The 17,605-nt window shown below is 29.9% G+C and overlaps 1 protein-coding gene across 1 annotated transcript in view; it reads left to right on the forward strand.

Annotated features, from left to right (window-relative positions):
* Nucleotides 1–17,605, forward strand: part of Sema5c (Semaphorin 5c) — an 80,430-nt gene that overhangs the window by 47,594 nt on the left and 15,231 nt on the right. The window contains exon 3 of the mRNA XM_015325726.2: nucleotides 8,417–8,513. Coding sequence (XP_015181212.1) covers nucleotides 8,417–8,513 — 97 coding nt within the window. The remainder of the gene's footprint in view (nucleotides 1–8,416; nucleotides 8,514–17,605) is intronic.

The raw sequence follows: 17,605 nt of genomic DNA on the forward strand, positions 1-17,605 counted from the left end.
TTATTATTAATAATTACATTTATGAACAAATCCATTTCTAACTTTGATATTCATATATATGTATTAATTTATTTATAAACTTTCTGATCACAATTCTCTCTCACTTAGAAATCCTTATTTATTCATAACTGTGAGTAGTAGTCGTATTCTGCTCCTATTATAAATTTTGAATAATTGATATTCATTTATAATGCAAAGCTTCAAAATTCTTATACACGGGAAACCTATTTAAGAATTATTAAACTTTCAAATTGATATAAATTTTATAACATAATTACAACATTTTATTGCGAGAGAAATATAATTTTACTTAAATGATACAAAATTGGTCTCACAAGATTATTCATATTTACAGTGAGACACAGAAATGTTCTCACTGCTATTTTACATTGTAACTGTATGTATTAATGTTATCTTTTTTGTTAACATAAATCCACAATATCACTTCTACCAATTGAACTACCAATTGATTAAAAATTAATAAAAATCTAAATTCTACAGAACTATAAACGCTGTATTACTGCAATATCTTGAATTATTATAATAAAATACAAGTAACTTTCAAAATTATCAAATGTTATTGTTATCGGTGGTCCTGTATTATGTTGTTTCCAAGAATTAATCTCGTATAATTTAAGTTTACTTTAAACGAATCTTCTTTTGGGACAGATGAAATTTTGGATCCATATAAAAAAAGGCCAAAAAAAAGAAACATGAAACCCAAGAAAAAGTACACAAATACAGTAAACAATAGGTTTTTCTTTTCCTAAGGGAAGTCAATGTCATTATGATGGTCGAGGAACGAAGAGATCGACCAACCCTTTTCCAGCTTCCTTTTATCCTTCTGCTTTCATCCTTCCGCAAAAATAAGCAGTGGTATTAGTAATAGTAATAGAAATAGTAATAGTAATAGTAATAGTAATAGTAGTAGCAGTAGTAGTGGAAGTGCCATTACATGACCATCAATCTCGTCCACTCTTTAAGATCCACAGTCGAAGAAAGAGAAGAAAAATAGAAAAAGAAATGGAGAGAGAGAGAGAGAGAGAGAGAGAGAGAGAGAGAGAGAGAGAGTAATGCTGGCAAGCAGGATCATCTAGAGAGTCCTCTTTCGAATTGAAAATATATCAAAGAAAAGAAAAATAGTAAACGAAGGGTAGTAAGCAGACCCACAAGAGACCTTCGAGATCAGGTTATGCTAACTGGAGCTCCCTCATCCTACACGCATCCATTTATATGTAATTGTACTGTATGCTATTTTGCAGAGGAGAAACTCGTGTCCCTTAACTCGTTTGCGTGGTTATTTATAATTTATACGAATATATCTCTGTATATGCGTACATATCTGATAGTGTAAATTCATTTATGTCTATATATACTATGTGTATCTATAATATGTGGTTTAAATTTGTGTATGTATTATATCGATGTATGCAAGTAAATTTGTGCGTTTAATTCTATGTATTTGTATGTACATATTATATATATATATATATATATATATATATATATATATATATATATATATTCGCATATGTATTGTGTATATACATATATCTGGGTATGTTTGTATCATGTGAATGTATATCTGTGATGTGTGTGGGGATGTGTGTGGGGATGTGTGTGGGGATGTGTGTGTGTGTGTGTGTGTGTGTGTGTGTGTGTGTGTGTGTGTGTGTGTGTGTGTGTGTGTGTGTGTGTGTGTGTGTGTATGAATGCCTGCTGATATGTGGAAGATCGAAAGAAATGTATACGTCCCTTTGCGGAATCGAGTTTCCTTTCCTCACCAGCTAGAGGAAACCTCCAAAGGATGAAAAAGGAACGAAAGAGGAAGAGAACGACACGACGATGAAAGGATCGTCGTACTATCGTACGAAGGGTTCCTATAAGGAATCGACGCTTTTACGATCTTTCACGTTCTTCGGCGAATCAGGTAAGGTGTAGCGTAGATACCTCGTTTACTTCTTCGACGACTATATAAAGCTTTTCAAGTAGGTTTGTTTTTCTTCTTTGGATATTTTTTTCTTTTTCTTTCAGATTTTTGCTCTTTTCTTATCCTTTTTTTATCGATAAAGGAAATCGGTTCTATTTGTGGGTGGTCTTTATTTGAAAATTTAATAAATATAAAAAATGAATTTATTACTGTTTTATGAAACGTTTATTATTATTTTTTATTTGTAAATATATATGAAAATTTTTAACATTTACTTTTTTGTACTACAGAAATTATTTCACAAAATTCACCCAATTTTATTTCACGTAAATAAAAACCAAACGAAGTAACTCACATAATTCGAACCACTGAACTGACAATTTTTGTAAATATTCATATGATTTTTTAAAATGACCACATATTCAATATATAAACATTTTATTATAAATAAATATTAATAAAATATTAATAAAAAAATAATCTATAAAATTACTCATCTAATAAATAAAATTTAAAAAAATAAACAAATAAAATTCCTGTAATTCGCGAAGAAATAAATTGACCGTAAAGTATTTCCGCAAAGAAACGAAATAATAATCTGGTCATTTAATGATACGCTCGATAATGCGGATAATCGTGCGACGAAAACCATTGAATGGTTAGATGATACACAAACAACCCACGCCTTGAAAGCACTGAACATTGCTGCATCCTATTTATACATATATGTATATGCATATATAAGGTGATTCACGTATCGTAATCAGTAGAGATTATTCTCTTATCAGTAGTTTGATCGAATATGCTTTTATCAGGTATTACATAGTTTCAAGAAAGCTTTAACGCGATTACATCAAATTTTTTCCTTATTTTATTTTTACATTATCTTTCAAGGTCATCTTGCAAGCGATTTTTTTTGCTAGTAAACCTACAATATTTCTACGCCCATCTGTTAAAAGTTTTCAAGATAAATTCGATAAGTATCATAATATAACATGTGTTACGCTTTGTTTTTTCATCTGGTTCGAGAAAAGATTAAAGAAATATTTTTACCTTAATTTAAGCTATGATGAAAGTGATATTCATCAATTGCAATGCACTTACATAGACATCGAATTAAAGAATATTTAACACTGTCACATTACTAGCTGTGCATGCAATTCGCATTATAATAACATAATATGTGAAATAATTATCATAAATGTACTTACTGAATTAGGTTTATCAGTAAACATTGAAGATTACTATAAAAAATAATAAAAACCATAAATTAATAAAATATACACTACAATCATTTTAAAACATGTTTTGTCTGATAAAATATCTCTGATCAAATTGCTAATAACAGAGTAATCTTTACTGATCATGACTTGTGAATCACTCTGTATAAATATTATAGATATAGGGTATATACTTTCTCTCTCTCTCTCTCTCTCTCTCTCTTTCTCCGCCTCTTTTTCTTTTTATCTTGTTTTCTTTCTATGCAATTTCGTGTTCACCACTTCGTCGGGACTAATTTCGAGAATTATCGAGTGTCCGTGAAACCACCCACGTGCTTCGATGTTCGGTCCTGCAACGAATCGAAGAAGGAAGCTGAGGAAAAGAGAAAAGAGAAAAAAAGAAAGAAAGAGAGAGAAAGATAGAGAGAGAGAATCATACGTGTGCATACACACGAAATGCAAGATTATGCAAGAACGAAGTGGAGCTCCGTTCGCGTCCTTATTTGTAGACTGCAATTTCGCAGGTACCTCTACCTAAGAAAGAAAGAAAGAAAGAAAGAAAGAAAGAAAGAAAAAGAGATGAGGATTATATCGAGAGAAGAAAATTGAGCCACCCACGTTGAACTTTCCATCCGAGTAAAGTCCGTAGAAAAGGTGCGCCATTTCGAGGGCGAGAACGTGATTACCGAAAGATAATTATAATTAGGTCCTTTCGTGAAAAAAACACATTCAAATGAATTATTTTCATAGAACGTACATATACTGGCAAACATTTAACACGTTGCGTGCCACGTGTACCACCGGTGGTATACGTTAAACTTGCTCTTCAGACCACGTGTACCATAGGTGATACACTTACCACATTAAACATATTTATTTAATATATATATTATTTATTAATTATAATATATAATTTATTTAAAATGCACTGAAAATAAATTTATAATATTATATAATATATATATAATATTTAGTTATTATATTATAATATATATAAATTATTAGTTATATTTATATATATTATATATTTATAAAACAATATAATAAATTTATAACAAATTTAATTCTGTACAAAAATATTCTTATTAAAATATTGATTCATTATACAAAATGCAGTATAGAACAAAGCACATAAGTTTGTTTAATTGTTATATTTACAATAATTAATAATTACATGTAATGAATGATTTTGTTAAAGCAAAATTAAATGGCCTGAATGACAAGTCCGGTAAAAAGGGCCTAATGTGTTAATCTATGAAAGTTACCCCAATTTTTTATCTAAATTTGAAAAATCAATTATAAATGTTTATCAAAATTAACAAATGACTTATTACTAAAAACAATTCATTAAATATTTTTGAGATACACTTTATATAAAAGGAAACTTTAAACGTGTCCATGAGACACGTCTTGAAAACTTGTATATTTTTTTATCTGTAACGAGATAAGTTCATGAATGTTATTTTTTTTTTTTTTCGTTAACTCGACGACATCGAAAGAAATGAAATATAAGAAGTAAAAAAAAAAAAATAGTCGTTCTGGAGTATTCTCTCTCTCTCTCTCTCTCTCTCTCTCTCTCTCTCTCTCTCTCTCTTGCAGTAAGCATAGGCTCTTTACAGGCGCGTGCCTAATTGGCTGTCACTCTTTCGAGAGCTCGAAAGACGTCATCATCGTTGTCGTTGCTGGTCTGAAAATTTTCACGTCCTTTCCACGAGATGCGATGCGTTATGTGAAAGCGTGTCGAGGGTCATTTTGTAAAAACGTTGCTGTCGTCAAAGGAACATTTTAACATATATATATACTTTCGTATATTAAAATATTTAAAATATGAAAATATAAAAGTGTTGCTTCTTAATTTTCTTTTATAAATTACTACGAACTTTCCTAACAGTCCGATAAAAAATGTCATCGAAATATTTGACGTTTTATGTCTCCTACAGGTGTGCGTGCATGCGTGCGTGATAAGTATGGAATACTTTATGAAAGATTTTCTTTATCTTTCTTTATTTGACATGCCGGAGAACACGAAGTTTCGTCATGGAGCCAATATTAATTCAAAACACGAATCTCAAACAGCATCACGATCGATCTGTTACGTATGTAGGTTTGTCAAATAAGAAAGAAAAAAACACAACACACACACAGATAGACAGAGGGGGAGGGGGGAAGTGACTTCTGGAACATAACTGAAATGCGGCTCTTCTTATCGAAAGCACCCCTCGGTAAGGTTTCAGTATTATCCATTCTCCCACATGGATATATCGAAACGAGTTTACCGGCATGAAAAGTCACGAGCGTGCTGTGGAATTGAGATAGACGAAGAAATAACGATAGAAGGAGCTAGCAAGTAGACAAGTAGACACTAAGGATGAAAAGAGAAAGAACTATTGAGAGATGGAAAGAGGTACAACCGGCTCCTTTAGCAGAGAGCTAAACTAGTTCGCTTAGGATGGAAAAACTGTTCCGGGAAGGCGCTGGCAATCGCATACGCGCGTACGTTTCTCTCTCAATACGTGATGTGCGTATGTACCTAACATAGGGACAAGTAAAATAAGATAAGGACGATCAAGGGATAAGTTGATACATTTTTATACAGTTTCTAATTATTATTGGTATTTTTGTTTGAATTCATTATTTTCGAAAAAAAATATATATATAGGTTGTTTATATATTATACACAATATTGTGTATACACAAAATTATATTATTAAATATAAACCAAAATATTGGTTTAACCCCTTAAGAAACAACAATTTTGTCGCAACGTAATACAACGCCGCGTGCAACTTAAGGAGTTAATATTTTGTTTAAAATGGTTGGTGTTTTTTGATAAAATATTGAAAGTATAAATTTTAAGTATTATAACATTGTACAATTTAATATAAAAACTATTAAAGAGAGTATCTTTAATAAATTTATAAATAAAATTTGATTCACAGCTAATCAAATGAAATTAAAAGTCTAAAAATCTAATAAGCCATATGTAAATTTGATCCAACACATTTACGTGTTCGAATGAAAAATATCAAATGACATTGCATACTCTTAAAAATTCTTATCACATCCCGAATTGTATGGAGATTTCCTCAATTCCCCAACCGTGTTACAGGGGAACCATATTGTAAAAATACCCCTGCTGTACAGAGATTTCCCCAGTTCCCAAATCATTTTAGAGTTAGACTATGTTATAAAAATGTCGTATTATAAAATTGCCTGAAAATATAGAAACCATAACCTAAAACTATCAAACACTGAAAGTATCCAATGACATCTATCTACACAGTGTTCAAATAATACAGTAGGATGATACTCCTAATTCTTAAACCGTGTTGCAAAAATATGTTGTATTAACAAATGGTTTCCCATAAATGGTCAGACAATAAATTAAAAACATGAAATACTGATGAAACCACGTGTACCTTAATAGTATCCAAATAATATCGTTGTATTAACCTGTCCATGTATCAACTTGTCCTGGTATCCCTATATACGTAAGAGTAGGACATAGATGGCATAAAAGAGAACGAGAGGAGTACAAAAAAGGTGGAAAAAGCTCTCCGTATAAACTCTTCCCTTTGTAATCGTTAAAACGATGCCAACGTTACAGCTCTCGACGTCGCACGATCCTTCCTTCGACTTTTTCTTATTTTTACCTTTCCTTTTCTTCTTTTCGCACTCGTCGTCGTGCAACGAGTATCGAAGGGTCGCTTTACGAGCCGGTCTTCCGACTCAACTTCGACTTAACTCGACTCGGTTTTACGCCTCGATCGGTCCATTCCCCAGATCCCTCGAGTTCTTGGACCACTTTACTGAATTTAAAATGTTTTCGCGAAGCTTTCTCAGAAAATGATATTCCATGAATTTTCTACGAGCACGGAGGGGCTTACTTGTTAGAAAAAATAATGAAACGTCAGTCAGGTTAAAACCTTCTTACAAAATCTTCATTATAAAAAAGAAATTTATCAAAAATATACAGAGTTTATAAGAAATTATGATAAAAGTTAAAATGAAGTTAATTTTATGTACATAAAAAAGTTGATAATGTCAAATAATAAATGCACCTTCATTGAAAATGACAGGCAATTAGGAAACATATTTTTTCTTCTAAATTGTGAATTCTGCAAATTTCAAATTACATTTTTCTATTCATTTATTAAATTAATTGTAATCTATAAAAATTAAAACAAATTAATTTCACGTATAGAAGTAAATTGAATGATGATCATTTTTTCTACAAGGCTTCGTTTACGAGGAAATGGATTATTCATAAGAAACCTTATTAGAGATATACATGTAGAGTATACTCAAAATTATGGTTTAAACTGAAAAAAAATTAATTTCGCATATAAAAATAAGTTGGAAATGTAAAATAAGAATTTTATCTACAAGGCTTCATTTTCAAGGAAATGGACTGTGAAGTTCCATCAAGTACATGTGTACTTGAGAAGTAACGAGAATCGGTTGAATGGGTTTCTTCGTACTTGATCACAACACTTAAACTCTGTTCGTATTTTTTAACAATGTCACTGGTTTTAACTCCACTTGATTTTTATTTATGAGGTCTCATTCAGGAGTATATGCTAAAAATAATGGAGAACTAGATATATATTCAGACAGTAATATCATGCATATCTACATTTAAAGAAATCAAAACTCGAGAAATGTTATCAGCAGTCCATTTGGCAATAATTTATTTATAACCAAATGGAAAATACTCTCATGGTTTGCAATATATAACTTAAATATATCTGTATATTATTGGAACTTAAATATAGTAATGCAATCTAAGCTTGTTAGCAAATTGTTAGCAAAGTACCCAAGTAAAAAAAAAAACATTTATACATGTACTTAATAAAACTTTATAGACAATTTTCTTGGAAACAAAACTTCACATAAAAAATTGTTATTCTACGTTTTCGTATTTTTTATACGGGAAATCAACTTTACTAAACTTGAAATGTACTTCTAAAAGTACACTTTGGTGAGCCAACTTTATGAATTCATATTTTAGTTTCTTTAGAGTCGCTGTATATAAAATAGACGCATATATTTCTAAATTTACATCGAATAATCTGCTACCTGCCGATTAGGTAATTATGACACCTCTCAGCAAATTTTCACACCTGCTTCTTTCTTATTCGTATGCATATGGTCAACAAAAGAAAAAAATATATCTCCCAAGATATTCTATGTTTCAAATTTAAATACTCTTCAAAGATAATACAAAATATCATCAAACGTGTCGTTTCAATTTTTTGCTTTACAGATCTGGTGGATAGCAGCATGTTTCGTGAAGAAGGTGTGACAACATACTCGCAGCTGCTTTTTGATGTTGCTAGACAGCAAGTCGTCGTTGGTGCAAGGTAAAAAAACTTCTCTTTCATTGTTTCCTTTATACATTAAAATATACAGGGTATCTGAAACTTAGACGACCAAATTGCGAAGGTTTTAACTACGTCTAAAAAAAAAGAAAACAAAATAAAATATGTAAAGTTCTTCTACAGAGTTTTAAAAGATATTTTGTATACGTTAAACAAGAAACTTCAAATTCTCCATTAAAACAAACAAAAGTTCGACTATGTTTGTCAAGTTTGCGTAGATTATGTTTTTTTATTGTATGAAAGCAATAAAATTGAAAAAAATTGAACTTAAAGGTACCTAAAAAATTTATAATATTGACACCCGAGTGTAAAGGGTTAACAAAAATTTTTTTTTTTTTTTTTTTAATAAAGATACTATTGGCTAACTGTAAGTATCATTGAACAACTTGTTGAGATCAGTTTCAGTAATCTTACTTGGCATAAGCCCTTTATTTTCTAATTAATTCAAATAATAATCGATGCTCTACTGTATATTTGTTCGTTTTATTTTGACACGTTTATTTCTACGATAATTCGAATACGACGTGGCTCTTTAATTTTCTTCGTGATAACAAGCTGGCGATGTTAGAAAAACAACAAATCCTCAACGTGGGATCGCCAAGAACGGAAGTACCAAATAAACGAGCATAGGCCTTGTAAACGATCACGACATCGACGTTTTATTGGCGGTAAGCCAGAGCTACCCGATGCAATTTCGTTTTCCACAAGCGTATCGGGAATAGATTCGATCTTTTACTAGAAGAAACAGAGAAAGAAAATATAAAAGAGAGAAAGATAAGTGTATATACCTTACTAGTAAAATACTACACTAGTGCACGTTGCATACGTAAAGACTTTACTTATTGTTAGACCGTAAATATTTTTCAATAGAAACGGAAGAAAAGGAAAGTCGTAAACTATATGCAGGTTATTGCAAAATGACACAGATTATTCATTGGCACCATTGCTCCATTTATGAGAAAGGGAAAATTACTGTGGAAAATATTGCTTTTCAAATGTCTTTGTTTCTGTACTAAAATCGCGTGATTTCTGAACCGTTTTAAAACGGTTAAGAAGGGTTAGTTTATTATTAGATCTATTGGGTTATTTCTTATACAGTATTTTAACTGTACAATATAAAAAGATGTGGTGTGTGTGTGTGTTATATTAGGTGTAGCAATTTTCATTAGGTAACTTGATAGTCGGAATATATAATATAAATATTTAGTTTAGTATAAATAATTAAATTTCAATATCAAATTGTATTATATTAGGTTATAAAATTGTATTAAGATTGTTTCAGAATTGTTAGACAACATCTCATGTGTCTAACTTACCTTAATCTAATAACCTAACTTAACTTAATCTTTATCTGATATTTTATTACAAATATTGAAACATTACTTATTGATACTTAAAAATTACTTAAATAATATTCGACTCCTAAAATAACCTGTTTCTTTTTTTCTTTTTATATAAATACGTACAATTTATTTAAAACACTTAGAAGAAAAAAATGTAAAAATACTGACCCGGTAAATACTAACCATGTTTATATAGACGTAAGAATTTCGCCGTTAGGTGAGAAACTGTCGACGCTAAAAAAGAGTAAATAAAAGAAACAACAAGAAAAAAGAAAAGAAAAAAAAACGGGAAAGGAAGAATCACGTGGGAGTTGGAAGACTCGTGAACAATTTTATCTCGTCTCCCTTGAGTTTAAAGCGGTAGTTGGCAAAAGGTTGCCACCAGACAAAACACGACCGAATCGAAGAGAGCAACGTTCCGTTTTCTCCTCCGAGAACGTTGCGGCTCGACTTTTAAACGCGTTCGTTCGTTTTCTTTGGCCCTCAGCCAAAGAGAAGATGTTCGTCCTATAGATCTTAAGATACAACTTTGTTTCCTTCGAACATTGTAACCAATAATTGAATGATTACCGATTACGAGAGTGAATCAACAATTACCTATATTTCAATCATAAAATCTATTTTTTTAAACGTTGTTGATTATTATTTTTTTAAGTAAATGTTCATATACTAGGTGTCTAGTAAGATTTTTTCATAACACACGTTCTGAACACAGAATAAACTCAACAATAAAACAAAAATGTTTTATAAACATAACTCATTTGAAACTTTATTCTAAAATTATTATTCAAAAAGTTGTTCAACTACACGAAAAGATGTTTGACACCATTTTAATATTCTGTTTACACATGACGAATTTGTATTCATTTCTGCAACAGTATCTCCAATTTACTTTACCATAACCTCAAATATAGCTATCTCAGTTCCATAAACTTCTTGTTTTAGTTTCCCTTACGAATAACAATCTAGTAGGGATGGACCAGATAATCTAGGCAACCAAGTTATTCTTTAAAAAAGAAAACTAGTAAACAACATACACAAAACAGCTAAATATCATATAACTTTAGAATCAAACTTCAAATGGTTTATGTTTATAAAACATTTTGGTCTTATTTTTAAACGTAAAGTATATAATAAATTAATATTTGATTTTATTTATATTAAAAAAGTTTAAGAAAGCAATTTAGTAGAATAACTTAATTTGCAAATGAATGAATCTAATTAGCAATGGGGTGAATTTAGTTTTCAAACAGGTGATTGTAATTCGCGAAGGGTGAATTTTATTACAAATACTAGCCATCTGTTTTAAATACAACAGTTACATATATAAACAAGGATTCTTTTAATAACTAAATATATTATTTATTTAATTAAAATACAGAAAAGTTAGAAAATATGAAGAAATTGATTTAACCGACTGGACGCGACTGGACGATTCATGTATTTATTTGTGATTTTCATCTTATTACAATTGATACAATTGAAATATTTAAAGGACTACAGGTAGTCTGAAGGAACATTGAAAGACACTTGTAGATATTGCAGACGGTAGATATTTATTTCCAAGCGTAAGAGAGCGTTTCGAAAAATGCAGTTCACCCACGCTCAATTTCAAACTGAACCAGATAGAGAAGGCTCGCGCGTGTCTTTACAGATTCGAGATCGCGAGCAAGAACGATCTATCGATCGATCGATCGATAGGCAAAAAAAGGAATAAGTATATATATATATATGTGTCTGTATGTGTACTCATACGTGTACTTTATACTTAGGTGCGCATTCGTGCGCACTTTCTATTAATAGAACGTTAAGTTATTAGCCGGTACTGCCCACGCTCATTCGAAACGTAGACATGCATTTTTTATAACGACCATGAAGCGTGCAAAGTGTATCGACTCGGTTAAATAGGTAGATAGAAATATATATGAGTACTCATCTGTACTGGTTGTTTCATAAATGCATGTCACAACTTCAGGTGGTATATTAATACTAGAACTACCACACCAGTCATTTTGACTGGTTGGTCTTTAACATGATTTTAGGTATCAAGAATATTTTAATACCAAATATTCTTCATTATTGTATTTATTATTATTGTTATATAATTTTTAAGATCTCAGAACATGGAGTTTCTTTTGTAAAATAATAAGTCAAGAAATATAAAAATATTCTACTTTTACGTCTTTTTTAAAAACTAGTCATTTTTTGACTGGTTTTGGTAAAGATAGCTACATCTCAATTGTTGGTAGTTCTAGTGTTAAACACATGATGCAAGGAACCAAGATTTTAAATGCAATATTGAAAGGATCGTTACTTTACCCGGTTGCTGAAATCCCAAATGTCGGGAGACTTGTCAGATATTGATCAATTAATGTATTCTAAACTCCACCTTTGTAATCCTTACAGGGATTCGAGCTTTCTTCGAGGTAGCAATATGTGTAGCATATCAACAACCAATTATATTTTAACATCACTAAGAAACAATTGTACTTTAACATTAATACCAAATAAGTGTACTTTTAACAAGTTAACAAGTAGTTATAAGTTGTTAGTATAGCTGTTATAACTCAAAGAAAGAAATTTGACTGTGTTATCAACTATTATAACAGAAAACCTCAAGCAACTTTGTTGGTGACATCACACTACACCATCAAATATTGATTCAATGGACATAACAGCATTAATAATTCAAAAAGACTAATCAAGGCAACGGTTGCATAACAATTACCATTTATTAATTACTATTTGTAGTGTTTATTATATATCCATGTTAATACTTAAGGATTTTTATCTACATAAAAAATAACATATGATTATTCACTATAACAAGTAATATATACATTGGTTTTCTAGTAATAAATGATTTAAAATTTCTAAAATTTCTAAGTGGTCAACACTTGTCAATCTTTGAGTAGTATCAGTGGTGTTCAATAGTGTTCTAAAATTAACATAATGGTTTTGTATACTAATATTGAAATGACCAAAATATATTTTATTTAGGGCTGTGCAAACAAAAATGGATTGAAAATATGAAAACTTCTGGAAACGTAGAATTCCAAATAATTGAATGTTTAATATAAATGGCAGACACTCCCAACATTTTATTTTAACAACTACTACTCAAAAATTCATGTATATCAAATATACATATATTCATATGAAATATTTTCTTTATTTAATGTATAGATTTACCCACTGAAATCCTAACATTTATCTGTAGAACACTCTGTATACTTAGGTACCAAAACTAAAATCGTTCTTTGATCATGTTTGAAAATATAACCTTATCAAGAGATCAAAGATAAAAATTACATGCAAAGATCCTCCTCTTCTATAATATATATTTTATGACTTTATTTAAAGAACTCATAGAAAAGATATATTTATCTATGTATCTACGTATCTACCTAACTACCTAGAATACTTTTATCTCGATCGGATAATTATTCTCTTCCTCGTCTAATCTAAGGATCTAACGGTGATCTCAATCGCTAATATAGATCTTGCTATATCATCATATGTCTTTCTCTTACTTGCTCATTTTCTCTTGCAGTATTGAGTCTATCTATTATATTTATCATTTATTTCCATCTTATAAAGATATAATTGAAACTATTGCTTATCGCAAATGCTACATGAATATTATGTTCTTTATCGTATCAAAAGATTTACTCGCGTGTACGATTATTATTATTATCATCGACCTGTATCATTATTACTTTTTTTCACCCCACTTTCCTGTTTCTTCCTATTTTTATTTTTTTTTTGTCTTTTTTCCTTTCTTTCTCTTTCTCTACATAATTTTGATTTATCGAGATTGCACGCAAAATCTCTTGACTTATAAAGAAACTTGATGTGTCGGTTATAAACGAATAATAACGAAAAAGGAATAAAACGAAAGTACATATTCATGGTAAAGCTAAAGGGGAATTAATAATCAAGTTTCTCTGAAATTTCAAAGATATTTTTTGGGAGTCTGAAAAAAGTCTGAAAAAGTTTCGAACGATTCCTTAAAACCGCGATCTCTCTCTGTTTCTTATTTGATTTTTGTTTGTTTCGTAGAAAAGCGTATACGTTTTATGCGAAGTGTCAGTGTTATAACGGAAAAGAAGGTTCAAAAATGTGAATATGTGTGAAAGAGAAAGAGAAAGAGATAAAAAGAAAAAATTGTGGAGTATATAACATGCGTGAGATCGTTCACGATGGTCGACCACAGGTGTTAGGAATTTCATACGTGGTCATCGACGTATCGTATTTACGATGTTGTCTCCTGAAGGCTCAGAGGTAAACCTCTGGACCACCTTATTCTCTCTTTCTTTTTCTCTTTCTCTTTCTTTCTCCTTTTCGATTCTCCGAACCTTTCTTTACAGTATCTTCTCACCGTGAGAACGAGCAAGCACATAATTCCTGTATTTTCTCCGACACTGTATATATAAATATATATATGTATATAATACACGTAACAATACTGCACATATATGCAGTGAATTGTAAAAGTATTCGTACCAACTTTCAATTTACAATTGAAATAATTTATATTTATTTATAATGCAATGCTACAAAATTCTTATAAATAGAAACGTATTTGAAGTTTATTAAACTTTCAAATCAAATTAATATCAATTTCATTGCTAAAGAGTATACTATTCTATAAAGGAAGTATAATTTTACATAAATTATAGGAAAATAGATCTCACAAGAGTATTTGCATCTACATAAGATATAATAATAGTGTACAATTATTACTTTTGATAAGTAATACTTAGTTAATGCTCCTTTGAATCTTATATTTTTGAAACGTTTGAAAATATCTCGTGAGACCAATTTATTATATATACAGGGTGAGTCACGTTACATTTCAAAATAACTCGTAAAATATACATTATATCAAAACATTTTTCCTGTATAATTAAAGTATATTAGAGGGGCTAATGTAATGTTCAAACAAACATTAGTTCAATTTTTCGTCACTAGGGGTAAGGCCCAATTTCTTAAAATGGAATATATAAATTGCTACCATGTTGAAGAGTTCAAAAGTAATTCAATTAATTAATTGTTCAAATTAGGAATAATTTATTATTTTATTTTATTCTGTTTTAAAAATGGACAGAATTTTCCTGTAGACCTAATATATATATACTAATATATTGTAAACAAATAAAAATGGCTGATACGAAACCCTCTGAACTTTTACTATTTCATAAATTTCACTCGAGCATTCGTAGTGAAAAAAAAAAGAAATAAACTCACTTTAAAGAATGCACGCTGCAATCAATTTATAGGAAATTATATTGGACCATTGTGTACTGTGCGATTAATCATCGTTCGAAGCGTTTATTGCGTTTACTCGCTGACATTTATACGTCATCATAACCTCTAAGCAATATAATAAGAGACAGGTATGGTAGGTATAAGAAAAAAATAAGAAATTCATTGCTGAAATCAATCTGGGTCGTATAACATAAAAATAAAATTCTGTTGAAAAATTGTATTTCAAGAATATTTGTTTATTGACTTATTACGATTAATGATATTCGAAAAAATATTTTTGAAAACAATTTGATCTTTCAAAAAACGTAAATCCAACTTTAAGAAAAAAATAAGAAATTCATTGCTGAAATCAATCTGGGTCGTATAACATAAAAATAAAATTCTGTTGAAAAATTGTATTTCAAGAATATTTGTTTATTGACTTATTACGATTAATGATATTCGAAAAAATATTTTTGAAAACAATTTGATCTTTCAAAAAACGTAAATCCAACTTTTTGGTTGGAAACGTTGAAAAATGTTTTTTTTTTTTTTTGAATTTCTGGTTACTGACAACGTTACGGTTAATGAATTATATTAATTATATTAATAAATAACGTTAAAATGATTTAAAAGATATTTTCAAAAACGATTTGATCTCTCGAGAAACATAAGTCAAACTTTTTCGTGGTATACATTTAACACGTCACGGTGCAACGCGTGTCTCATGACAAATCGTTACCTGTAGATTTATCTTCTTGCAAATAAACTCTCGTACTGGTGTGCATATATACACGTATCTACGGGGTGTACCATTCGTTTAAAAAAAATTTTTTTTAATTTTAAAACATTTAAATGTCTCAAGAAGAATTGAACTTGTAAATAATTGGACATAGAAATTGTTTTATTATGAAAAAAGGAAAATTGTATTCTTTTATTCTTAATATCTCTAATTTTGAAAATTTGTCTAACTGTGAACAGTCGATAAATTACTTTAATGATAATAATACATAAATGCATATTCTCTTGAAGAGGCGTCAAAAATAAATACTTAAATAAAATTATATATATGTTCTGTATAGAAAGTGAACAAATTAGTATAGCCACCATAGAAGATCAACTGATTATGAGTGTTTTCTTTATAATCGTTTGAGTTAGTTGCACTTTTACAAGTATAGAACCAAATTAATAGGGCACCAATTATTTTAAAATTATACACAATTATAGGGGTTCATTAGAACCATGCGCTATTCAAGTAATAAAACCCAATACTTAAACGTTCTAAAGAAAACGAAAACGTTTCACATGCATTTCATATACCAGTTCTTTACAGATGAAAATAAAAAATAAATTTTCTACAGAAAAAATAAAAATAGATAGGTTAAAAAGTTTTGAACTTAGGAACCTATATATTTATCTGAATAAACACCTATGCCTATCTTTCCCACACACACACACACACGCGCGCGCGCGCGTTTAGAAAAAGTTCTTTTGATTCATTTTGACGATGAAATTATTAAGAAAATAATTCAATTTTTGTCAAAATAAAGGGAACACCCTGTACATTCGACTGTATAGGAATCCATATCAACTTTATATACATATATATATTTATATATATGTGTACACGGGTACGCACGTCGATCACGAAGCGTGTCCTTCGGGCTCGCGTACAGGTTGCCAGAAGAGAAGTGAACGCAACATACTGCCGATAGTTTGGATCCTGACTCTCGATCTATCGTTCGAACTGATCAAAGATTTACGAGAGAGACTTCGACGAGATTATACGACATCGTATATATTCCGGAAGTCGAGATTATCATACCAACTGTCCACTTTTATTATCCCTTCGATGTCAATGTACTAACACAAGTTGAAAGAAGTATTTAACCCCTCTATGGACCAACTTTCAAATCAATTGGGTTTTTCGGAAAGTAATTTCGTTTTTTCTGGACACAATAAAGTCATTAGTTAATGCAAACCAGCAAATATCAAAACGTAAGATCGGTTAGAGGTTAAATTTATCAAATTCAACTGTTTAAGCCAACTTGAAAGGCCTAAGTTTAACCTGGAAGTGAAAATTGTCTTCATTTTCACAAAAAAAACGAAATCACTTTCTGAACAACCCAATATAATTGATATTTTATTAAATAATTAAATATTTTTTCCACGAAATGATATATGTCTTGTTATAGAATATCTTCTTATTAATCAGTAATATTCTTGATAACGGTTATCAGTCCTAACCTTAAATTTCCAACTAAATACTTTTGCAAGATGTCTGCAGATAAAAATCAAAGGAATCATCTTGTGCAATCATCATTATTTATTCTATCGTGTTTACGAAACCAGAAAAAATGTACATAATAGTTCATTAGTATATCAAACGTATTATATATATTTTTTTTTAATATCACATCATTTTATTACTATTTGCATATGATATAACTTTGTAACTTTCAAATGACAATAAGCTATAAT

The sequence above is a fragment of the Polistes dominula genome, unplaced genomic scaffold (genome assembly GCF_049000335.1).
Source record: "Polistes dominula isolate Pdom_NZ unplaced genomic scaffold, Pdom_raw_medaka contig_77, whole genome shotgun sequence".
NCBI lineage: Eukaryota > Metazoa > Arthropoda > Insecta > Hymenoptera > Vespidae > Polistes > Polistes dominula.